The following is a 25006-nucleotide window of genomic DNA, read 5'->3' on the forward strand; positions in this document are numbered from 1 at the left end:
CTTCATCTGCAAAATGACAATTAATCATGTGAGCGAACACTGAAGAGAGAAAAGTGTAGCCTCACATGTTCAAGCTACATTGATCTGCAGGATCACATAACTTGTCTGTCCTGTTACAAGCGGCCAAATTTCCAGATGGAAACAAAACACCTTTACTTTTCTTCCCCCCCCCCCTCCCCTGGACGGGAATGAGCAGCCCTCACTAAAATACTATAAAGGTTTAAAAAAGAAAAGAAAAGAGTTGAGTGTTTGAGGAGCTCTCGCTGAGACTGGATGCAGCGGTCCCTCATATCGGGGCTCTCCGTTTACATTATTCATACGGAGGAGGGTGTGACTTGTTGGCTCTTTTTTCCGCCTGTATAAAACGAGAAGTTCGCGTAAAAGAAAATACAGATGGAGAAGGCTAGCCGGCTCGCTGTGTCACAGAGAGTCCCCTTAAGCCTACGTGACAACTCACATACTGTCCCTTTGTGACCAGCTTAATCGGCAGAATGTCCGGTGTCTGCGTGCTTTGTCTCGCCGCCGCGCTGGCTGCGTTCGCCCGGCTCGCCGGCACGGTGGGGCCGGTGGTCCGATGCGAGCCGTGCGACGCCGGCGCGCTGCTCCAGTGCAAGCCGCTGCCGAAGGACTGCGCGGAGCGGGTGAGGGAGCCCGGCTGCGGCTGCTGCATGACGTGCGCCCTCGGCGACGGGCAAGCGTGTGGAGTGTACACGGCGCGCTGCGGCTCCGGCTTGACCTGCCAGCACCGGCCGGGGGAGAGCCGACCCCTGCAAGCGCTGCTGGAGGGACGGGGAGTGTGCTGCGGCCCCGCGGCCAAAAAACTCAGCAGCCTTCTCACACCGGCGCAAAAACAAGGTAGGAAGAGATTTATTTATTTTAATTTTGTATTGGTTTGCAGATATCTTTGTTGCTTCTGTGTGTATGTGCGTTACTGCGTGTGTGTGTGTGTGTGGTGTCATTCGGTGGCTTTGACAGGCACTCTCTCTCCATGAGGAGGTGCTGCTCTTTGCTGTCCAGGTCTGGGTGGCGGTGGTGGTGGTGGAGGGGGGGGGTGTTTCCCTCCTCATGGAAAACACACCGATTAAGTGCATAGTATTGAAAGTGGATGAGACAGACATACATTGACTAATCTGTTGAAGATTAAAGCACACAGAAAACATGCGCAAACTTCTTCTCTTGGGCTGTTTTGCAACCCACCACAATGTAAATCACCGATCCTGGCAGCTGGGTGGGGGGTGGGGGGCAGGTGGGGTGGGGGGAGCTTTGACATTGCACAGTATTGTGCTCCGCCTGGGTTAAACAAATCCCACAGGCTCCTGAAAGTTTGGATAACACCAGCTATGGGAGCTGCAATCAAAATAAGAAGTATGTTTATTTATAAGGCTGCAGCCCTTTTCAAAATAAAAGTCCTTTGCATGGAAGAATCCAAACATTTCAGGCCTGAGAGTACCAAAAAAAAAAAAAAAAAAAAATCAGGCAATTAAGAAAAATAAGCAAATAAAATGGGGCATTTAAAAAGAGTCTGCAGAGCCCCTGATCACCTTCAGTCTCGAGCCGGCAATCAGGACGAGCAGCCGAGTCCCGATGGAGGATCTGAGAGCGGGAGCTGAACCGTGAAGAGCTTTAAGTGCGATCAGTAGGACAGCAGAAGAGAGGCCAAAACAAGAGCCGGGCTTATCTGCAGCTGCGTTTGGAGAAGGCTTTAACCCCTGAACACACACTGAATCACAGCGAGCTAACCCTGAGATGAAACACAAACATGGAGCCAGCGTGCCAGAAATTAATCCGGGTTTTTTTTTCCACGTGCTTTAAATACCCCCCACAGCCCACCAAAAAAAAAAATTACGAAATTTTAAAAAGGTTGTCGTTTGCAGATCCTTTGTATATAAAAAAAATAAATAAATAAAAAAATAAAAAAAGGACAACACTGCTCGTTCTCCCTTTTCTGCCTGACACACACACACACACTGAGCCTGGCTCCCTCAAACCAATAGTTAAGGAATGCCACATACATACTGTAAGTATACAGTATTTAGCCGAGGCTGAGCGCACACCATGTCCTTGTCTTCTGTAACGTCCTCATTTTTCCCTTCAAGAAAAAGCTCGTGGATTTTTTTTTTTTTTTTGTGCACAGCATGAAAATATGTGCCGCCGCTTCCCCCGATCCGGGATGCGAGCCGACACATCTCGAGCAGCCGCCGCATTACGACTGCGCGCCGGTACGACACGGGAGAGACGTCCTACTGCACGGCGTTTGTGTGAATGAGATGCAGCGCTGCTCACACCGGTCGAACGGCCACACATGCCGCCTACATGTGAATACACACGGCTGTGTGTTTTAGGCGCTGCTGACGTCAGGCCTGTGTGTGTGTGTGTGTGTGTGTGTGTGTGTGTGTGTGTGTGTGTGTGTGTGTGTGTGTACGTGTTTTCTTATTCCTGCTTGTTTGGTTTGGCCACAGAAATATGTGGAGTGCACGCAAGAAACCACTCAACATTGTCACTCTTTTACTTTTTCCCCTCACTTAGCCACCTCTCTCCTATTCTTCTGTAACAGTTTATGTTTGTCAGCCTCTAAATTGGACATTATTTCAAATATGTGGGGGAAAAAAAACAAAAAAACACCAATAGGAGCAAGTGTGACATGCATCAATGCATGCGTTATTTACTGTATCACCACTGCTGGAGATGGAGAAAGAAAGAAAAAAAATAAAGGAGGGAAATGAGCTCAAAACGCCCCCGCTGGTCAGAGTGTGTCAGCGCGCCTCCGAGAGCGATCCTCTCCTCCCCAGACATTAACAAGCTCTCCTCACCGCAGTTTGTGCTGTTTACCCATGTGCCATTATACAAACAAATTGCGTAATGTGTTTATATAAAACACCCCAGACTTCCTAGAGAGGTTATATAAAAAGTTTATACTGGCAATAAAAATTAATGCCTGCAGGAATCTAAAACAGGGCTCCGTATTTTCGGTCGCTTGGTTTTGTGGACATTTACGGACATTGTCGAAGAGCTCAGAAAAAAAAAAAAAAAAAACATGTGGCGTCCGTGTCGGGGGGGTCGAAGAGCGCTTTGTGACTCGGCGCTGTTGTTGATGTCCGCCGTTTTTGTTATTCTTAAGTTTCTGGTGAGCCGGTGGAGTCTGTGGAGCCCCGACCACGTCACTAATTGATCAGGTGGTCACGGAGAAGAAAAAAAAAAAAGGGGTGGGCTGCCAGCCCGCCTGCCCACACGAGCTACACCCCTACATGCCCGTCCACCGCCCTCGCCGCAGCTCTCCAACACAAAAATCTGCTTTCAGTTAAACGGTTTAAAACTGTGTGTGTGTGTGTGTGTGTGTGTGTGTGTGTGTGTGTGTGTGTGTGTGTGTGTGTGTGTGTGTGTGTGTGTTCCCATCGTCCCCTCTGCCTCTCCGGGACGTCGTTTCCAAACTGGGTTAGCTCCTTCAGCTGTGGCCTCGCGGTGGTGTGGTCGGGCGGGTGGCACATGGCGGGTAGTTTGGTCCTCTCCTATATTAGGGAGGAGTATCTGAAGCCCCCCCATCCCTCCTCCCCGCCCCCATCAGTCTCTGCTCTGCTCCGTCTTTAACGATTTGACAGGAATCTTTGCCAACGCCGCAGGCTATTAATATATCTGCTGCCTCATCTTCCACTTTACCTGCCCCAACCCCTCCCACCCCACCCCCATACACGCATATAAAACATACACACGACATGGTTCTTTTCTCGGCGTCCTTAAATGTCTTGTTTACACCCCCGTTCCCTCCTTTTTGTGACTCTATATCTCTGGTCTGCACGCTGTGGAAAATAATTTGTGGATCTGAAATCGTCGTGTTTCTGTTTATTACTTGGCTTCGTTTCGGGGCTCCAAACAGCCCACAAGGCAAAATGAGCCGACTTTATTCTGTCTGTTTTAAAACAGGCCTCACGTACACAGTCAAAAGAAATCTCTGCTGGATTCGGTGAAGGAGAAGCAGCAATTCAGCATTTTGTATGATAGTATTGTATGGGATACTTTAATGCATATAATTTTCTATAAGGATTAAGTTGAGGGGGGGTAAACATATGGTTTAAGATGTTTCCTAGAAACTTAAAAGGTCAACTTTAAGGCAATTGTCAAACCAGGACTTGATGGACAAGAAGACACCGTAAACCATTTAAAAAAAAAAAAAAGCTTTCAGATTTGCGAAACAGCAAAAAATGACACTTTCCGGAGTTTATCTGACGATTTAAGTCGGATTTAGTCCAGATTTTTCATGTTTTTAAAGAGACTTGAGGCATAAAATACAATATTTTAACACTCAGCCTGCAGCTGTATGTCACCACGTGTCATTACCAAGTGTCAATCAATACATATGAAGCACGCTGATGACTTACCGTCTGTCCGGGCAGAAAACGCTGGAAATCAGGTGGAGGACAGCGCCAACGTGACCCAGACGACGGCGGCGGCGGCGATGACGACGGCGCCGCCCGGTCTGGAGACGGAGAAGGGAGGAGGGCCCGGTCGGGGGTCGATGGACACCCGGCCGCCGCCGCCGCACAACAAGCTGATCCAGAAGGATCAGAACAGGAAGACGCAGAGCTACAAGGTGGAATCGGTGTCCGGAGGAGCCAACGTGGACGTCCACAACTTCTCCCTGGAGAACAAGAGGGAGACCGAGTATGTAAGTCACAAAGCAGAGGTTTAAAAAACACACCTGGTGGGGGGGGGGCAGGTGCGTGGAGACTGTTGTTGATGACGTCACTCAGATTATTACGATCCCAGGTTTTATAACTCTGATCAATCTGTTCACTCACTCGTCCTCCAACTATGGTGGATTTTAAAGACAACACACACACTTCAGGACAAAGTCTAACTTTTACATCCTTGATGTTTGTAAACATCATTTAGTTTTCAACAAACACAAACTTCACGTTTTTTAAAACTTGGAGAGGAAAAACAAATATCAGTCAGCGCTCTCTACTACGTTGTATTTTTTTTTTGCACGCTATTTATTTTTAAATATACTTTAAAATGATAAAAGTTTGAAACAGGAAGTATGGAAATCACATAAACTATAAACAGCTCGGTGCTAACGAGTTAGCTCTCAGGCTAGCTCCTTCTTTTTTTTTTACACGCGCACTTAAATCAACTTTTGGGACAAGTTGACTGTTTACAACAAGTTGTGTGAAGAGTTTCCGTGATGAAGTTTACCTTTGTGGACAGAAGACAGTCTCGACCAGGTGTCCTCTCTGGCTCTACACCTGCGGCGGGGCGCTTTTCTTCCCGCCTGCCGGTGAGCCAGAGGCCGCAGCCCGCCGAGGCCGCGTCGCGGTGGATTAATTATGGATGAATTAAATTTAAAAAAAAATACATATATATATATTTTTAAATGGCGCATCAACCGCCGCGAAGCTGATGTCGGCGTCTTATAACATTTGGAGGATGTAGAGGAGCCGCACGAGTGAATTGTTTCATCCGGTCAGGTTAGCATTAGGCTAAACCGGAAGTGAGCCCGGCTTGTAAAGTCTCCGGCCGTCCAGCGCGGTGACGTCACACCAGGTAATAGACATTTTCCACCTTATAGGGAATTTACGTATTTAAATTATTATTATTATTATTATTATTATTATAAACAACTACGAAACAATGAGTGCTTGTCTACACTGTTTGTACATTTACATCTTGTTCAATAAAGTTCTTATTCCTAAAAAAAAAAAAACACCACCTTATAATGTGAAGTACAGACAGATTTATCTGATGGTGGGTTTAATCAACATTGTGTGAACTCGTTTAGCATTTGCACATTCATGCAGGTGCAAATGTCCCACACTGAAGATTTATTTACATTTTGTTTTTTACATTTATTCATTTACAATCTCACCTGGAAATCAACTCATTAGTATTGAACCAACAGTGGATAAGGATTATAAGAAGAACAGATCACAACATTGAAGTTAGTTTTTTTTCTTCGACGGTGCAACAAGTGATTTATAGTCTGTGTAAAGAAGGGAGAACATGTGATGATTTTGCAGCTCCATATATACAGCTGGCAAAAAACAAAACCTCCGTGGTAGGTGATTTTTGCCTGTGTTGCCTCAACACACGATATTCAAACAGTCCCTCGTCCAAACATTTCTATACGGTGCAATTTGTGGTCCAGATTTTCCAACGGGATACCTTCATGTTATGTAGCATCCTTTAAACACCGTCAAAGTTTGATTACAAACACTTCGTGACAAGTCTCATTTTGGGATTTACCCTCTCCGACGTGGACCCGACGACGACAGCTTGTCGTTTATCTGCGAGCTCAACAAAGCGATGCTTTCATTTACAGATGGTTACTTGATATTCTAGTCAAATGCGTGCATTAAAAATAATGCAAAAGATGTTAGAATATTCACTTTCTATGTGATAATTCAGCCATAAAATGAAATGCTACCTTTTATTGACTTTTGAAGTGTGTGCCTGACGTTTCCTCTCGTGTTTTGTGATCGTTTAAGGACCGAGGGTGTTTTTTTTGTGTGTTTTTTCTCTGCGTCGCTGTAGGGGCCGTGTCGGCGGGAGATGGAGAGCACCCTGAACAGCCTTAAGATCAGCAACGTGCTCAACCCGAGAGGCTTCCGCATCCCCAACTGTGACAGAAAGGGCTTCTACAAGAAAAAACAGGTGAATGGCTCTCCCTCCTGTTTCCTCTCTCGCAGGTTTCCTTCTTACACACTCTTGTCTCTTTCTCACACACACATACCTGCAAACATGCAAACAGACCCACCGCATGCCCAAACACTTCCAAAGAATCCTCAAAGACTCATCCCCAACCACCCATACATGCATAACCCACCCCACCCCCCTCCATCCCCCTTTCTTTTCTTTCTTTCTTTTTTTTGCTGCTCAGGTTGCCTTGACAGCCACATCAACACTATATTATCAGAATGGCTAATAACCATGTATTACTCCGGTAAATGCACTGCAGCCAGTCTGACTCATGCCCTCACAGGAAATGAAGTCGGTCAGGTGTGTTTGTGTGTGTGTGTGGGGGGGGTTGTAAGAATGTGGTCTGGGAATGTGTGTGGCACAGTAGATGTGGCGGCAGGAGGGGGGGGGGGGGCTGCACGTATGGCGCTTGTTTGATGGCGGTATTTTTTATTTTTTATTTTTTTGGGTGAGGGTGTGTAGGTGTGGGGGTGCTGTTGGTGAGGTTGAAGGAAAACAAACACGCCGTGCGCCGGTTGGGTTTTTCTTGTCCGTGGTGCGGCAGACTTGCAGGCCACCCGCACGCTGCTCATACCAAAGAAAGAAAGAAAGAAAGAAACGAGGAAGCTGAAATTAGTCTGAGGAGTTCGGTGGGTGACATGTGCTGACCTGAAGGGAGCAGGGGAGGGATGGGAGGGAGGGGAGGGCTTGTCAAATAATAATCACCATCTCTATTTCCTGAGGTCGGGAGAGTCTTATCGGAGGGGTTTCCACAGAACGGGAGCCCGTTCTCAGAAATGCATGAGTCACCAAAAAAAAAAAAAAAACACGAGCACCATGAGTCAGAGTCCAACGCAAGCCATAACACACACACACACACACACACACACACACACACACACACACACACACACACACACACACACACACACACACAGAGGATAAAATCAGCCTAGACTCCTTCCCCACACTCTAAAATTGTGGTTTCATTGTTACTGTTATTAAAAAGTCTTCCTGCGTCTTTTCCTGGACTTCATCAACAAATATCTACCTGGGAAAGTGTCAAGCTCGGCTCCTGAGTGTGTGTGTGTGTGTGTGTGTGTGTGTGTGTGTGTGTGTGTGTGTGTGTGTGTGTGTGTGTGTGTGTGTGTGTGTGTGTGTGTGTGTGTGTGTGTGTGCCAGCTCCTGTCGCCCTTTTTTTTTTTTTTTTTTCCCTCACAGAGGGCCAGTGGGGGGGGGGGTGCTGTGTTAAATCCATCCGAGGGGATGTGCCTTCACGGTGTGTTGCGGAGATTTATGACCGGAAACTACAGAGAAGAGGAGACCGTGTGAACCGTCTAGGGTGACAATACTGTGAAAAGAAGGGAGGTGTGGGGGAGGAGGTGGAGGGGATGGAGGGATGGGTGAGGGGGCGACAGTGGGTGGAGGACTAAACGGGAGGAAAAAAGAAAGACAAGTACCCGTACACACGATGTGAAAAGTGATGAAACACTCACGAGCTGTTAAAAAGTACTTCCTGGTACAAAAGTACCGGGAAGTTTTTTACCCGTTTAATAGTTTCCAAGAATGATGCATCAAGGAATTACATTTAAGAAGTCTTCCTTGTGTAGTCTTGTTCTGTTTTTTGTTTTTTGTCACGGCAATCTAAAAAAAACTGTTGAGGATCTAATTCTGGATCAGATAACGTTATCAGAAATGGGGGAGAAAAAAAAAAGGAAATGGTTCCCGGGCCTGCAAGAAAGTCATCCATCCAGCGGCGGGGACTTTTTAGGAAAGGAAAAGTTCCAGAGTTCCCTAAAAAAAAAAGGGTTTCAGAGTAAAGCAGCTGTGCTCAGATCAGATTCATGCCGGTTACTGTGGATTTCAACAGCTGAGATCATTTGCTTCCTTGCTGATCTCCCTGTGAACGTTTTTTCTGGGATGATATTGACTCACTTTGGCGGTCGAGCTCGTCACTGTAGTTTTTATTCAGCTGTATTTTTGGGGAATATTTGACTTTTAACTGGATGTGTGGTGTAAATTAGTGGTTCAATACTCTCGTACGATGTGCTGTGTTTTTTTGTTCTCATAGAGGACGACGCGGTAATCAATCAACATGTGGACCGATGTATAGATGAAAAATGACGACCAGGTTGGTCACTATTATACACCGGCTGTTTACCTCTGCAATAAGCATCTATTGACAGTAAACATCACAAATTTAGACGCTAAACCAAAACAATGTGGGAACATTTTAAGTTTTAAGCCAAATTTAAAAGTCGAGGACGATAACTTTGAGGAGGCAATTGCAGCAAAAGCCGATCAAATCATCGATTGCATTTATTTCTTTGACAAGTTAATCGTCGTTTGTCGCCCTGACGACAGCAAACGTAGCCTGAGAGGAGAATTAAAAAAATGAATAAATAAGAGCTTCAGGGAGAGTTAAAGAGATGAACGAAGTTACAGAAAGCGGTGATGCTTTTTCTTTTTCGTAGCCTGAAAACTTGCTCGTCGAGCACGCTCTGTACGTGTCGCTACGGTAACACGAGGCCGGGTGGGAGAAGTCGAGCGGCGGCGGTCCCTCGCCTCGGCTACGGTGCAACAGAAACCTATTTTTAGCAGCAGTTATATGAATTGGCTCCCGGTTGCATTCCCAACACTGACCCAACTCATTACAACCCCTCAAAAGTCTCACTCTCCCTCTCGCTCTCTCTTATTCATCATTTCACCCCACCCGTCATTACCCCCATTGTGCCCTGCCTACAGTCGTCCACCGGCCTTTTGTTCTGGCCCGCCCGCTCCATCATTCTGTCCATCCTGCCCTTCCGCCCACCTGGCGTTTTCCTTCCTTGTTTGGCCAGGAATCGCCCCGCGGAGGGGTTGTGAATGGGAGGACAGTGTCTGTGTACCCTTTTAGAGTTTTAGTGTTTCAGAGGAAGAGGAGGAGGAAGAGGAGGAGGAGGAGGCCGTGGGTTAAGGATGTGAGCCAGGTGCCGGCGTACCCTTATGCCTCCTTGCTCACTGAGTCCGGACAGCGCCAGGCCCATAAGGGCTGACTTATTGAGCGTGACTCAGAAGGATCTGTGGAAACGTACACACCGACCACAATGGCTTTATAATAACCGGCCAACCTTCGGGGACCCAGACAGCTATTTTCACTCTGTCTCTCTCGCTCTGCTTCACTTCCCCTCCCTGGATTTCTAATCCATCGCTGCTTCCTTCTCACTTTCAGATATGCAATAAGTCCATTTTTTTTTTTTTTTTTTTTTTTTTGCAGTGGCTGTTGTAAAATATAAACAGCAGAGTAATCATTTTTTGTTTTTTGTATATTGAGGCCAGTTCAGCACCTTTTGCATACTTTTGCTTGAGAAATAATTTTTCCATGTAGCAAATTTCAAAAACTCTGCAAAGACCTAAAGATTAGAGCTTATTTGGTGAACAAAAACTTTTTAGCCTCCACCACCAATTTGCTTTTATCAAAAAAAAAAATTCCCCTCAAAGTCCAGAGCATATTCTTTTGGCTTTAAGTGTTCATGTGAAGTAAAGTCTGTCCGACCCTGTAGTCTGTAAAAGGTTAGAAAATATGCCCATCACATGAGTACAAAGGTTGAGCATAAAGTTTTGAGCAACGCAGCACAGTGACGTTCACGGAGCAGCTCGGCTACGTCTCTTGATCAACATCAGTACCTGAGTTCAACACGTTTTTTGTGACCGCCAGTACGAGAACATTTGTGACTTCATGGACTTGAAACTGGAGAAGAGAAACATCAGATTTTGGGTCCAATTTTTGAGGAACAGAAAGTCTTCAGCACGACCGCTAACAGACAAAGTGTTCCTGAGCCCATGCAGTGATTTCCACGACAGAATCGTGGCTGTTTTTAAAGCAGCGCCGCCCAAAGATCACCGACTACATCAGATTTCGGGTCAAACTCTGTGAAACCGTCAACAGAGACCCTTGAGATGTTTCAGAAAGTCCACGGCGATGAAGCGACGAGCCGGGCGAGGTGTTCTGATGACATCACGTTTCAAGAGGAGGCGGAGCTTCACTGTCCAAAACCGAAGAAGGGGCGTCAGGACAGGAGACACCAGGTGGGTTTTCTTGTGTCACCGTAGAATTCGTCCCCCAGAGTCAGACTGTTAACACCGAGTTCCACCGGAACCTTCTGAGGGAAAAACAATCGCTTGCAAACCACCTGAACTGTGGCGCCATGGCAACAGGGTTCCCCAACATGATAACACGCTCACTCACAGCACGAAGAAAACAGCTCGCCATCAACTCTGCTCACCTGATTTGCCTCCCTGCGACTTCTTTCTGTTCCCCCCAAAAATCGGATGTTTCTCTGCTCCAGTTTCAGGTCCACGGTGAAATCACAAATATTCGCGTCCCAAGTGGTCGCAAAAACGTGAGTAACTCAGCTGCTGATGTTGATCAAGAGACGCAACTTCGACGACTTACTCATGAAAGTTATTGCTTCCTCCTCCACCGTGCACGTCACGACGCTTCACACTAAATGTGCTCCATTGAAACAACATTATGTTTTACAATCTCTACTTCCCAAGTCTTTCAACCTCACCCAGTCATCAACTCGATATCGATCTCAGCCGGTCCGGTCGAGCCCTGCGCTTCACAAAACTTCGTAACGTAATATTTAGGCTCCAATTTTAAAGTTTGTGTGGCTCCGTTCTTTTAAAACAAACAAATTATTCTGAAGTTGAATTCATTAAGCAAATTCTTTTTTCAGAAAAAGCCATATCCTGCAGCTACTCCCGATGCACTTGCAAACACACACACACACACACACACACACACACACACACACACACACACACACACACACACACACACACACACACACACACACACACAGATGCACCCTCTTTGACAAAAATCCATATACGTGCGCCCCTATACACACACACACACACACACACACACACACACACACACACACACACACACACACACACACACACACACACACACACACAGAAACACATTACATTTTATGAGTTTGTGTTTATCCTGTGGTCAGAACCGGGCTCTTTTTAATGTCCGTGAAGCCCAACGGTGCTGCTATTAGCTATAAAGACCGGCATCACAAGAGCACACATTCATACGCACAACACACACATCTCATAAAGGTAGCATTATGAATGTGCAGGGTGGATGAAATGTGTGTGTGTTTTTTTGTTAGTGATGGGCCATGTGGATCACGCGGGGCTCCGAATGTAGGGCACGAGGTCTCGGCTGACCCGGTGGTTGGGACTCCGTGGTTCAGAGAGTACCGGACCATGAAAGGGGGTTCTCATGTACTGAGTATCAACGGTTGAAAAGTTTGTGGCTTTGGTCCTGCAGTTAGCTTATATTCTTTTATTGTGTTACAAATAACATACCAGGTTAAAAATTAGACACGTAGCTTATCCCCCCCAAAAAACTTTTATACTTTGCGGAATCTTCATTATTTATTTAGGATCTGATTTGGAGCAGCCAGTTTGACCTTCATCAGGCTAATTGAGCAGGTCACTATGAAACGTGTCCCAAATATATGAACCATTATGGGCCCGAACTGTTATTAATTACAAATGATTATTTTGGAGCCAGAAGTGACCATATTTGTACTAAGCCCCGCCCACCTACGGTGGAAACCTGACTGCACCGCAGGCCTGTCAATTAAACAGACCCCAAACATACCGCTTTTTTGAGGCCTGATATCAACTTTATGATGGAATTATTTTCGGATGGACCGCCAGGAATCTAATAAGAAGGAGCGACTTTAGCGAACGACGCCATAATAACTCGTGGAAAACAATGTATTGACTTTGTATTTATTGAGAGAAGTTGAATGGGAGTCTATGGAGCCGGAGCTTTTTTTTGGAGCCCTCGGCGGCATTGCAGTTTATGGCCTAATTCTTTTTTTTTAGACCTGGAAGCTACAAACACTTTTATATACAGTCTCTGGTTCGAAGTTTGATGAGGTTTAAGGAAAATATCATGGTTGGTTTCCTGGGTGAAAGTGCTGCGTTTTATCCTTCCATCCTTTGGTCTCGTCATAATTATTACGGCAACTGGAAGCAACTAGAACAATAACCTCCAAGCCTCGGTTGGTGCAGTCTTAATAATGGAAGGATTAATAGATGATAACTTCCTCCCTGAACCGACTACTAGTAGGTTTAGTAGGCCGTCGTTACGTCTACATATCCGGGACAGATGTGTGATGGTGACCGCCTATTCAGTAGAAAAGCTACAAACTCATCACAGCCATCTTTCAAGAGTTTTTGATACCTTTAACGCATGTTTTCAGGTAGTATTTCTCTATGAGAGGATTTTTAAGCTCCTGGTTATTGAATCTGCAACTCAAGAGGTCGAAAAGACTCGATTGAATTCTCTTTAAAGGAAACAAAGTTGTAATTGTGTAAAGCATGTATGGAAAATGTGCAATTTCTGCTGCAAAAACAGTGCAAACTTGTTGGTCAAACAAGTGATGAGTTGCATTTTAATGGGTCTCCATTAGAAATCTGAGGAGTGACATCCAGGCCTCATGGATGTTTGGCTGTCTTTTGCTTTGTCCTACATTTTGTGCATGTGTGTGTGTGTGTGTGTGTGTGTGTGTGTGTGTGTGTGTGTGTGTGTGTGTGTGTGTGTGTGTGTGTGTGTGTGTGTGTGTGTGTGTGTGTGTGTGTGTGGATTGAAGCAGTAAAGAAAGGATTGCTTGAGATGACTGCTAATAGTTCACAGATGAAAGAGACTGAGCGGAAATTCAAAGGTAGCCAAGCAACAGGGGGAATGCACACATGCACATTTTGCTCTTCCTCTCCCTTCCGCCTTTCCTTTGGCTTTTCAACCCTCCCTTACACACACACACACACACACACACACACACACACACACACACACACACACACACACACACACACACACACACACACACACACACACACACACACACCAGGCACATGCAGGACTCTATCATCATTAACCAGAGCGGAGGAACACAATGTTAAGCTCCTCTCCGCAGTCTCGTCCGCTGGGTCAGGGCTAAAATAGAAGCTGTCCGCAGACTCAGACGATGGCACGGTGAGGGGGGACGGACGGAGAGAGTGAGACAGAAAACAAGAGTGAGACAGATGAGGAGGAAGAAGAAGAAGAAGAAGAAGAAGAAGAAGAAGAAGAAGAAGAAGAAGAAGAAGAAGAAGAAGAAGAAGAAGCTGGAAAACTGAGTTGACCGAAAAGAATCACCAGCCGATGTTGGTGTGTGTGTGTGTGTGTGTGTGTGTGTGTGTGTGTGTGTGTGTGTGTGTGTGTGTGTGTGTGTGTGTGTGTGTGTGTGTGTGTGTGTGTGTGTGTGTGTGTGTGTGTGTGTGTGTGTGTGTGTGAGAACGGGGCATGTTGGGCTGCGTTACTCGCCCCCAGACTGCTGCAGTAGTTGTTGGGGAGGTATTTTAATGGGCCTCTGTCTCTATAAAGCTGCCTTTGATCATTGCACTCAGGCTGCACGCGGACGTCGACCACGCCGGAAACAGACACCTGGTCGCACTCTCTCCGAGCCCGTCTGTCTGCCCGCGATGCCGTCTGCACGTACCGAGTGGACGCAAACAATGACCTCTGAGATTAAAGGGCCGATGATTTGAGGCCGCTTCCATCCACATGTGATACGATGTGTAGGAAAAAAAGTGCTACGAATCGGCCAAATCCGGAAGAAACATCTGATGAGTTTCTAACCAACCGGCGACCAGCAGCGACGTCACCCGTCGGTTTGTGAACGGCCGTTATGAAGCCTCGAGTTCGGCAATTTGTCTGTCGCCATCTTTGCTAGTTCAGAGCACAACGTGACCATATTTGGACGAGCTGGTGGGAGGAGCCGGCGGTAGATCTGATTGGAAACTTGACGATACTACGTCCCGCCCACCGATAGCTGTAACCTGACTGCACCGCAGGCCTGTCAATCAAACAGACACGCCCCCAAAAACAGGTCTTCTTGAATCTTCTTTTCTAATGAATGAGGGATTATTTTCAGATGGACCTCCAGAAAACTAAGAAGAAGGAGTGACTTTAGCTAACAACACCGAGATAACTGATGGACACATTTTATTCACTTTGGATTTGATGAGAGAAGTTGAATGGGAGTCTATGGAGCCGGGGTGGGGGGGGGGGGATATTATTCTGAGCCAGAGTTTTTCGCCCGGCTCGACTGATTGTGTCGTTTCCTGTGAATCCCAAATGGAGCTCATAAAGTTGCCACTCCACAAAGATCCCGGGCCCCCTGCGGGACATCCGATATTACTGCACACGTGTGTGGAAGCAGGTGTGGGGGTGTGGGGGGAGGGGGGCATGTACGCGGTACAGTGCATGCAACTCTTGTTTGTGTATGCTAATGCGTGTTTATGCACGCGCGCGGGGGACCATAATCAGCTCCAGATGATTTCTGAGCGTCTGCCAGTTTCCCAGAATAGCAAAGCGCCTGGTTTCCCTGCAGCCCTCCGACCGGGCCTCGGCAAATATTTTAGCAACTCCATGTTTACCTTCACACTCCTGCACTCGGAGCGCTCCTCGCTCCCCCGCCACCTCTCTATCAGGAATAATCTGCTTCTTCATCGTTCACCCCCTCCCACACACACACACACACACACACACACACACACACACACACACACACACACACACACACACACCCCTCCCCTCCCCCCCAGCCGGTGGTTGGGAGCTCAAAGTAAACTGCTCCACAGCGCCTAAAAAAAAAAAAAAAAAAAATCAGTGCAAACTCGACAGCGTGCAGCGATGCTCTCCCGCTCCGATCTCCGATACCTCTCGTTACGAAAACCTCCCTGCATCCCTCCCCGCCTCCCCCACCCCACCCCCCACCCCGCCATTTTTGTCTTATAAAACTTCTGCTGAGGCACGACTCGGCCTCCCGACATGCAAGTCCGGAGGTGGTGCTGATGAAGCTGTGACGGGAGGAGAGGGGGAAGGAGAGGGGATGAGGGGGGGTGCAATAATTCCTCACCGTGGTAACGCTAATCTGTTTTCACAATCTGTCCCAGAGTGATAAATCCTCTGCTACTTTCCAGTCTTTAACTCCTGCCCCTGAACTAAAGATGGAAGCGGGAGCCGGATGACTGATGTGTTCGTCGGTGGCCCCGCCGGGTGCCACCTGAAACGATAATCTTCACGTGGCGGCAGAGCAGCAGCAGGCAAACTAAAATTGACTCCCTTTCTTTCTTTCTTTCTTTCTTTCTTTCTTTCTTTCTTTCTTTCTTTCTTTCTTTCTTTCTTTCTTTCTTTCTTTCTTTCTCCACGTTTCTGCAGTGCCGTCCATCCAAAGGCAGGAGGCGGGGCTACTGCTGGTGCGTGGACAAATACGGGCAGCCGCTGCCCGGCTACGACGGCCGAGAGCGGGGCGAGACGCAGTGCTACAACCTGGAGAGCAAATGAGAAGAAGGACCGAGGGATGACGAGTGGATGGAGAGGAGGAAGATGTCGTAAGGGGGGAGGGAGGGGAGAGGAAGAGGAAGAGGAGGAAGGAGGAGAGAGGAAAGAAAGAAAGGAAGAAAGCCCACTTCTGCTCTTGCATGTAGTTTTATGTAAACATTGAAGGAACTCTCTGACCTTTTGATTTTCAGGTCCCATTTCTGTCGGAGAGGGAGGGGCGAGAACGAGGGGGAAAGGGAGGGGGGAAAAGGGGCGGAGCACAGCCTCCTGTCCTTCACAGCTATCTGTCCTGTGTTTAGGGAACCTCCATCCTTTCTTTAAAAAAAAAAAAAAAAAAAAAATGAAGCTGAAAGCTGAGACAGAGGAAGACAGAGAGAATCCCATCACCTGCACTATTTCTTTTAGAGGGAGAAGAAGGAGGGACTTTTCCACTCACTTAAAAGAGGATTTCTTCATGACTCCCCCCTCTACCCCCTCCCAAAAAAAAAACACATTTCCTATTACATGTGTCTGTCCGTGTGTGTCTGTGTAACATACGTGTACGTCCGTGCAAGATGGCGTGTGAGTGTGTGCTTGTTTGTGTGTCAGTTTTAGAGGTTGTCCGACCGCCCAGCTCCATTCAACAATGCAGAAAACACTCTCCGGCTCAGGGTCCATTTTTGAAGTGAAGGATTATGGGAAGGGCAGGGCTTTGATTTTTTTATTTTGATTTTTATTCAGCACCGTCGGTGTTTCCTTGCCGCCTCAGCTTCCTTTTTCGCAGGGCGAAGCATGCAGTTACAGTGCCTTAAAAAAACAACTTTTTATCAAGAGTTCAGGAACCCGAGTGACGAGAAAGGTTGTAAAAAAGAGAAGAAGTGAGCTTTACTTACAAGAACCAGGCAGGCAAACAGAGCACAAAGAGCAGAGTGGAAGCAGGTGAACAGAGGGGGCGGGGCCGATCAGGGGAGGGGCTAGTCTGATGGACAGGAGATGCAGAAAACACCGAAATAGACAGAAAAATAAAACCGTGAGAAGCTTTGAACGTCCCTTCAGCCCTCGATTAAAGGAATACTTCACTGAGAGTTTAAGTCTTGATAGAATTGTAGTTTTGGAAATCGGACATTTTAATTGGTCGGCTCATTAGCAGCGTTTTCCAGAGTTGTGGTGTCTAAAACTAAAACGGCGCCAAAATTGGATGAAACTGACGCCACGATACATTACAAGCCAACCAAAATGAAGACGATGATACGTTTTCTGTGACTGTTGCTGCGTTCAAATGGAGCTCGTGAGCTCGTGGTTCCGACGTGGAAAGTCATGTGCGCCGTAGGCTCGGCGGTCAAGCGGTTAAGTGGTAAAAATACAACGTGGACGGGTGTCTAGAAGCCTCGGAGGCTAATAATTTAGCAAGCTAACAGCTGGGTGTTGCAGGAAATGGAAAAGGTACAGAGGGACAAGATGAGGCCGTCAGGAAGATCAACATTTTCAATAAACTCTGCAAGACTAAAATTACAATACATCAGCTTAAAAAAAATGTCCCCTCGGGGATTAATAAAGTATATACCTACCTACCTTAAACATCCAACGCAAAGATGACATCTTTGACATTTCTAGAAACATCAGCAAACACAAGGCTTGTAGAAAATTTCGAATTCTGACATCGTGACTACCACAAGAGGGCGCCGTTCGTACGGACTCTTCTCGAATCACCATTTTAAACGACAGCTGACCTTCCCTGTGCCAAGTTTCCTTTCACGCCTTCAGGTTTTTATGTCTGATAAAAACAGATTTTCAGTGGAGTATTCCTTTTAATTTGCAGCAGTCCTCGGGTTCAGTCCAGTTGGATCAGTCTGTCTTCGGTCTCCCCCCCCTCCCCCGTCCCCCCGTCCCTTTCGCTCTGTCTGATTGTTGCCTTCGTCCTTCGTCTGGTGCTGAGGTCCTCCAGTCCTTCGTGTCTTCACCGCCCCTCTCTGGTCTAAAAGTTGTCCCATCCCCCCGTCTCCAACCCCTCCGAGCCTCTCCGGTCGTCTTCTTGTCAGCGGTGCGACCTGGTGTAGGCTTGTTTGAAAGGTGGACGGGCCCAGTGAGACCCCCCCTCCCTTTCCCTCCCCTCCCCCACCCCTCCTGCCGCAGGTGCCAGCTGCCCCGATGCTTCAAGCACAAGCACTTAAAGCACTTTAGCTGCGCCGCTCCTCGTCAATGCATGCAGTTAAAGACAATTGGACCTATCTGCATCTGCATGCTTTTCCTCGGAGGTAATGTCAGATGACATAGCGCGATATTGGAAGAAAACAATAATAACCTAGAGTGGAAAAAAAAAACACGAAGCTACACCTGGACTTCTGACAGCAAACTTAGCGAACACCCATCAGAAAATGTTTCCATTCAATGCAACTTTTTTTTTTTTCTTTGTCGTTGTTGTTTTTGTTTCTTTGAAAAAAAAAAATTGTTTCGTATGATCGAATGCCAACAAATCTCCACGAGGGTGGACACAGCACCAAATACGCATTCACATGAGTGGTAGGGGGTCTGAGGGAGGAGGCGGGGTCCTCCTCGAGGAGCTTCCTGCCCGATGCTCTCCCGCATCCTGTGTAAAGACTTGAAAAGTGGAGAGAGAGCGCCGACGAAGAATGCTCGCCCAGTAGCTCGGTAGCATGAAAAGAATCGGCCGTACACTTCCTCTGACAGACAGCAGCAACTTCCAACCAGCCCGTTGGTGCTTCATCCCATCTGTTCAAAGACTTGATGTAAGGGGAGGAACATACACACAAATATGTTTAAGCTATTCCCTCCCTAATATTTGTAAGTGTGTCTTTTTATATATTATTATTATTATTATTATTATTATATTATTTCCTGGCCAGCTATGTGTCTGACTAGACATCATGTACAGTACTTAAAAATAAAAAATTATTTATCTAAAAAAGAACTATAAGCTGATCCAAACTAGGTTTTCTTATGAACAATTCAGTGACTCACCGATTGCACAGCAAAGTCTTTATGATTCAGTGTACTTTGGGGAATATAATCACTAATGAATGTTTTTTTGTTTTGGTTTTTGTTTTGGATGAACTGTTTCCTTCTGTTGCTCAGCAGTGTCGTCGGTGAGCTCCGCGCCCAGCAGGCGGGTTTCTACGGCGCTCCGGAGTAGTCATAGAGAGAAAAAACATGTAAATCAAGGCCACGAGATACTAAATCGTCCCTACGAATTACTAAATGGAGGCCACGAGATACAAAATCGAGGCCATATAAATTGTGCGCGCGCAATAGCATTTCGTTCTCACGTTTTAATTAATTTGTGCGCACGGGATAAGTTTATATATCGAGAGACAGCACAACAGGCTTTCTGCACCGCACCTGCATCAACTGTCTGTTGACCAACTATAAAGTCGATAACATCCTCAAAGTTAACATATTCCCAACGATATAATCCACGAAATGCTATCTCGTGGCCTCCAAGTAATAATTCCTGCACACCATTTACATTTTTTGTTCTGTCCTATCGCCGCTCCGGGGCTCCGTAGGTTTCAGCCTCGGGGCGCCAAATCTGTGTCAGTCAGGCACTCAGGTCTCCGGTCAGCTTACAGTTCACGGCCCGTTGAAGCCCAGTGAACCTCTCGCCTGTCGGTAACGTCGCTTCTCTCCGGGCACACCCAGCCATCCCGCCTCGGTCTGTCAGTGCAGAGCACGCTCACGCTCCTGTTCACGTCACTTTGCTGGTTCACGCTCTCTCTGTTCACGGGTAAATGTATTATTATGTTTTTCATTTCAACTTTATCCTTCAAAGATTTAGTTTTTTTTGTTTTTGTTTTGTTTCATGATACTTAACTAGAAATCACACAACTATTATTTTCTCTGAGAAACTAAATGATTTTGATTCAAAGTATAATTTGAATATTTAATGTCTTTTTTTAAAATAAAAAAAAAGTGAACACATTTTAAAGAAGCCGCCTCTGGATGTTTTCCTTTTTTTCTGTGTTCGCCGATCGTCTGGTCTCAAAACTCTCCAATCGGGACGCGGATCGGCTCCCCGGTTTGAAGTCCTTGAACGCAATCAGGCTCCCCTCAGTCTTGGAATGTGTCAATAAGGATAAAGTGAAGGTTCAATTTGTAAAGAATAAAAATAAATCTGGTGGTGCCAGGCAGGCTGGCAGCGGGCACGAGAGGTTGAGGCGAAATTCCTGCGCCCGACCAAGGCAAACAGAGAGCGGGTCAAAAGGCAGCGCGGAGCTGCTGCGTGTCCCGGCGATCCGGCTAAAGTTAGAGCAGGACCTCCACTTTAGATCCCTGCGATAACACGGCTCACAAACACACCGAATATAGAAAAATGCGGTGCATCGACACACGAGGCTTTCACAATCACGTCCCCCCGATGAGGCGCGTTTGTTTTCGCCACCTGAGGTGAAAGAGAAGCCGGGCAGGCGCACAGCTGAGGTTAATGTTTTTATTAAATATATCACCTTTTTTTTTTCTTACATTACATCTCCGTTACAAAAAGTGTACATACACACGAGTGAGCGGTTAATCACTTTGGAATAGACTCACACAATCAGACAGTAATTCTCTCTCCAACAGCAGCATGTGGGCGGAGCTGAGCCGCCGCCGCCGCCGCTCGTCACGTTTTTGTTTTGTTTTGTTTTTGGCGGCGGGACTTTCGCTCTTTTGTGGTCATGTGTTCTTGGTTCAAAGAGAAACAGCAACTTAAAAAGTAAAAGTTTTCTTTTTTTCAGGACAGATACATCGACACAACGGACAGCAGTCGCGTAAAATATCGGAGGTAGGTAAATGTAGAAATACCCGTCTGAGAGGCGGCGCCAAGGGAGGCGCTGCCCGTCATGCTAAACTGCAGCCCCATGGAACCATGGGAAATGTTTTCTGAGACTTGTTTTGAGGATTTGAGGATTCCCAACTGAGAGTTTTGCATTCACTTTGACAAGCGCTGATGTGTCACACATCAGGAAATGAAAAATAAAAAAAAAAGAAGACATGGCAACAAAAATAAATCATAAAAACAACATTTAGAAATTCTTCTAAATGACATTTGGTCACTCAGTGCTTTTTTGTTCTTGCTTGGTTTTTGTCACAAACCAAACCTCCAGACGACTCCTTTAAGGGTTAGAGCGAGCTCAACTCAGCAGTGGAGTTCCTCAGGGCCAAGATACATATATACACTTTATACACAAATAAAAATAATAATAATAATAATAATAATAATAATAACAATAAGGCAAAAAAAAAGATATAAATACTCATGAAATAATTACAAATAACAAATAAAAAGCAAATACAATTGAAATAAATAAGGCGGAAGAGTAGAAGTAAAATGCATCAATATTAAAAATCTCCTTTTCAGAAAAACAAAAATAGATTTTTTTTTTCTCTTTGGGACGGGTGTTTGAGGAGGAGGGACAGTGACAGTGTACCTGAATTAAAACACCACCATTGGACGAAAGGATCAATAAATAGAACAGCTATTTAAAAAAAAAAAAATGAAATGAAATGAAAAAAAAAACTATCAGTGGCTTGCTTCTTTTTTTTTTTTTCTCCTGGTGCGATCTGCTCCAGTGGTTGATCTCTTGTTTTTAAGGGCACTCGGCGTCTGCAGGCAGGTCGGTCGAACCTAAAATCTTCTTTCCGTTCCAGGAGTTGACGCACCAGCATCGACCCCTCTGTCCGTCCAGAGAGGACTCGCACTGCGAGGGGAGGAAAAAACGCACATCATTTTTCATGCACACTTTGTGTACGATGATGGGTGACATCACCGCTGGACAAATCCAGACGTAATCTCTCGCTCTCCACACACAACTCGGGGACATTTCCTGCACACTCAGCAATTTTTTTTTTTTTCCTTCCGAAAAGGTGCGCCCACCTGTTTGGGTTTGTAAAGGCCGTGTTTGTCACAGTTGGGGAGGTAGAATCTGGTCAGCTTGTCTCCGAGTTTCTGCTGGGATTTGGCGATCTTGTCCAGGGCTCTCTGCAGCTCCAGGTGACAGGGCCCCTGCACACACACAAGGACACGCAAAGGGGTTAACACGCAGAAAAAAATATATGCAATCAGCACTGTTTAATTATCAGGGAAGCACGTGGGCTGACATCAAACTGCATATAAAACTTGTAATAACAAGCATCACCCCTCTCAATCGCTTTCCTCCTCCTCATCTCAAAACAGCACACGAGCTCCCCCTTGTGGCGCACTAGGCCTCTTCCCCAAAAACCTTCTCCCCACCCCCAAAAAACTTTTATTGCACTGAGGATTTCCTTCTTTTTTCTTTTTTTTAAAACAACAACATGTAAGCAGATCGTTGTGTCTGCTGCGTCGTACCTGCTCCACCAGCTTCTTGCGGATGGCGATGAGTTTGGCTTTCATGCTCTCCTGAGCGTCCGCAGCAGCCTGCGGGTCGAAGGGCTTACTTTGACCGGGGAGGTAGTAGCTGGAGCCGGGGTCCGAGATGATGGCTGCGTTCTCCATCTCCGCTTCTGGCTCTCCCTGATCTGGAAGGATAAAGGGAAGATGAATGAATGAGAGTGGCTGCAACAAAAAAAAAGGCTTCACATCGGACTCAACTCAACTGTTTAGTGTGATCAATATTTCATGAGGATTTGCAGGATGTGGTGAGACACAGATGTAGAATAACGTGGAGGTGACGGGCCTACCTTGTGTCTGGGGCTCCGGGGTGGGCTCCGGCGCAGTGCTCTCCGTGCACACGGCTTGTCCGCGGGTGAGGGAGTGCAGCGGCCGCGGGTCGCCGGGTCTCGGGGTGCACCTCAGTCCGGAGCCGCACGGCGCCGTGTAGATCCCGCACAGCTCCCCTGCCTTGAGGGCGCAGGCGAGGCAGCATCCACAGCCGGGCTCCCGCAGCACCTCGGCGCATCCGGGCGCCACCGCTGGACACTGGCTCAGCCGCTCCGGAGTGCACGGGGCGCAGCGGATCGGCTCTGGCCCCACCACCGGGGACCCCAGCGTCCCCGTGAGCAGCGCGGAGCACAGCGCTGCCAGCACGACGCGCTTCAGATATAATCCAGCCGCGGCCAACATTGTCATCTGGACACTAAATATAGAACGCGTAAGGTCGAGAGAAGGTTTAAAAAGCCGGATTCCCACGCTTCTTGCTCAGTTGTGTCTTTCGTTTTGATTTGGGGAAAATGTCTAACTGTGCGTTGCGCGCAGCCGTATTTATAGCCGGGTCCTCTGTGAGTGTTTGACGCATCGGCGTTATGAATGATTTCTGAAAAGAAGGTGTAATGATACGATGGGCTCTGATTGGCCCATCCATGTCCGGTCAGCCAGCTCATTTGAATACAACGATCACGTCAATATTTATTTTGGAACAGGCAGTGTTTTTGCACGTATGACGAGTGACGACGCCAGTGTTTGATGTTGCAATCAAGGACCCCCTTCTCCCCCAACCTCCTCCCCTTTTCTCACCCGCGTGCGAAACTAAACTACTTTAGCCCCAAACTGCCACATTACAGTAACAACACGGACAGACAGAGGGAGATATTCTTTCATTTTGTTTTCATAAGTTGAAATGAGAATAAGTTCACGCAGCGTCACGCGGGAACTGATTCTGGTTGAGTTTTTTTTTTTTTTTTTTTTTTTTCTCAGGAGTGAAGCGGCTCCTTGTTTTCTTTTTTTTTCTGCTCGGCCACAAATGAGCTCCCTCTTGTTTGGGAACAACGTCGTCCATTCATGATGGGGTTCCCATTAACTGTACTTCCCAAACATCTTACACAACTTTGGGTGGTGGGAAAAAAACCCCCACAAAAAAAACCCTAATAATGAGCGCACATTACGCACGCCCACGATGCGCGCGGAGAGCGTGGGCCCGCTGAGATCCAACCCACCGGCTCTAATTTGACACGAGAATCGCAGAGGGATCATAAAAAGAAAAGGGCAAGTTTCGGGAAATGGCGAGGGCCTGCCGTTTTGCGCTCGCGACTCTGTGGTATGCGAGCCCTGTCTGTGTGCCATCGCGCGCGCACTTGAAGCCGGCTTTTTTTTTTTTAGGGCCACCGTCCAGGAGATGGTCCCGTTGTAATTACCCCGTTTTTCCTACGATAATAAATGACTAATGCATTGAAACGGGGCTGCCTGACATGATCACGGACACGTCCTCGCCTCGCTACTCTCTGGGGGGGGGGGGGGGGGGGGGCTTTGGTGATCCCACGGTGGAAGACAACCCGCACGTTTTTTTTTTCACGAGGAAATCTGACGTCCTGTCACTGCATCCATCTGTAAAAAAAAACAACAACCCCTCTTTCCGATCTCAGTACGTGCTCCCCTGTTTCATTTCACAACCCACCTCCGGGTCTGTTTCCACATTTGAATGAGTGGACCTCCTCAGGTCTGATTGATGTTCTGGTGCAACGGGCTGCTCGCTGTCACGTCTCCACGCAACTGCGCTACTGGATTGCATCATCTGTCAGCTGGTGCGAACATGTCGCTCACACTGACGCCCAGATTTCTTTTCTTTTCTTTTTCTCTCTAAGCTTTTAGTTTTGAATCTGAAGAGTCAAGAGAGCCCTCTGGCATCGTCACACCTGCACGTGCGTTCAGGTGGATTCCGTCACACACCTGTCGGGCAGGTGGTTGGAACAGTGGTGGAAAAGTACAATTAAAGTGCTTTAAACTTCCGTTTTACTGGACTTTAGAGGAGCATTTTGCACTTTTATCACATTTATTTTGCGTTTGCTTTATATATTTAAGATTAAACTACTTTAAAATATGTGTCATTAGCTCCCAATTCAACCAGCTACATCATTGATTATGTTACATCCAATTATGTCGCATTATCTTTATTATTATTATTATTATTCAAAAAGTCTTTCGACCTCTGCTGCATAAACCAGGGGACATTTTGCAGGCCATATAAAACTACTTTCTGACATTTTATAATCAAAAAATAAAAGCCTGTTCATGATCATAAATAAAGTTAAAACAGTAAAAAACAC

At 46.7% G+C, this 25006-nt stretch overlaps 2 protein-coding genes across 2 annotated transcripts; one reads left to right on the forward strand and one right to left on the reverse strand.

Moving 5' to 3' along the window:
• Positions 1-282: 282 nt before the first annotated feature.
• Positions 283-16294, forward strand: igfbp3 (insulin-like growth factor binding protein 3). The gene is made up of 4 exons (XM_069716833.1): positions 283-855; positions 4389-4660; positions 6526-6645; positions 15953-16294. The coding sequence occupies exons 1-4, from the start codon at positions 492-494 to the stop codon at positions 16076-16078; spliced, it is 882 nt and encodes a 293-aa protein (XP_069572934.1). The 5' UTR covers positions 283-491; the 3' UTR covers positions 16079-16294.
• A 5284-nt stretch (positions 16295-21578) lies between these two features.
• LOC138631706 (insulin-like growth factor-binding protein 1) lies at positions 21579-23374 on the reverse strand. Its single transcript, XM_069716839.1, has 4 exons — positions 22709-23374; positions 22377-22546; positions 21924-22052; positions 21579-21747 (listed from the first exon to the last, which is right to left on the reverse strand). The coding sequence occupies exons 1-4, from the start codon at positions 23094-23096 to the stop codon at positions 21637-21639; spliced, it is 798 nt and encodes a 265-aa protein (XP_069572940.1). The 5' UTR covers positions 23097-23374; the 3' UTR covers positions 21579-21636.
• Between the last annotated feature and the right edge of the window lie 1632 nt (positions 23375-25006).

Source organism: Brachyistius frenatus, unplaced genomic scaffold, assembly GCF_029030835.1.
Source record: "Brachyistius frenatus isolate BFR_SWC_R1_liver_20210118 unplaced genomic scaffold, ASM2903083v1 Contig_163, whole genome shotgun sequence".
NCBI lineage: Eukaryota > Metazoa > Chordata > Actinopteri > Embiotocidae > Brachyistius > Brachyistius frenatus.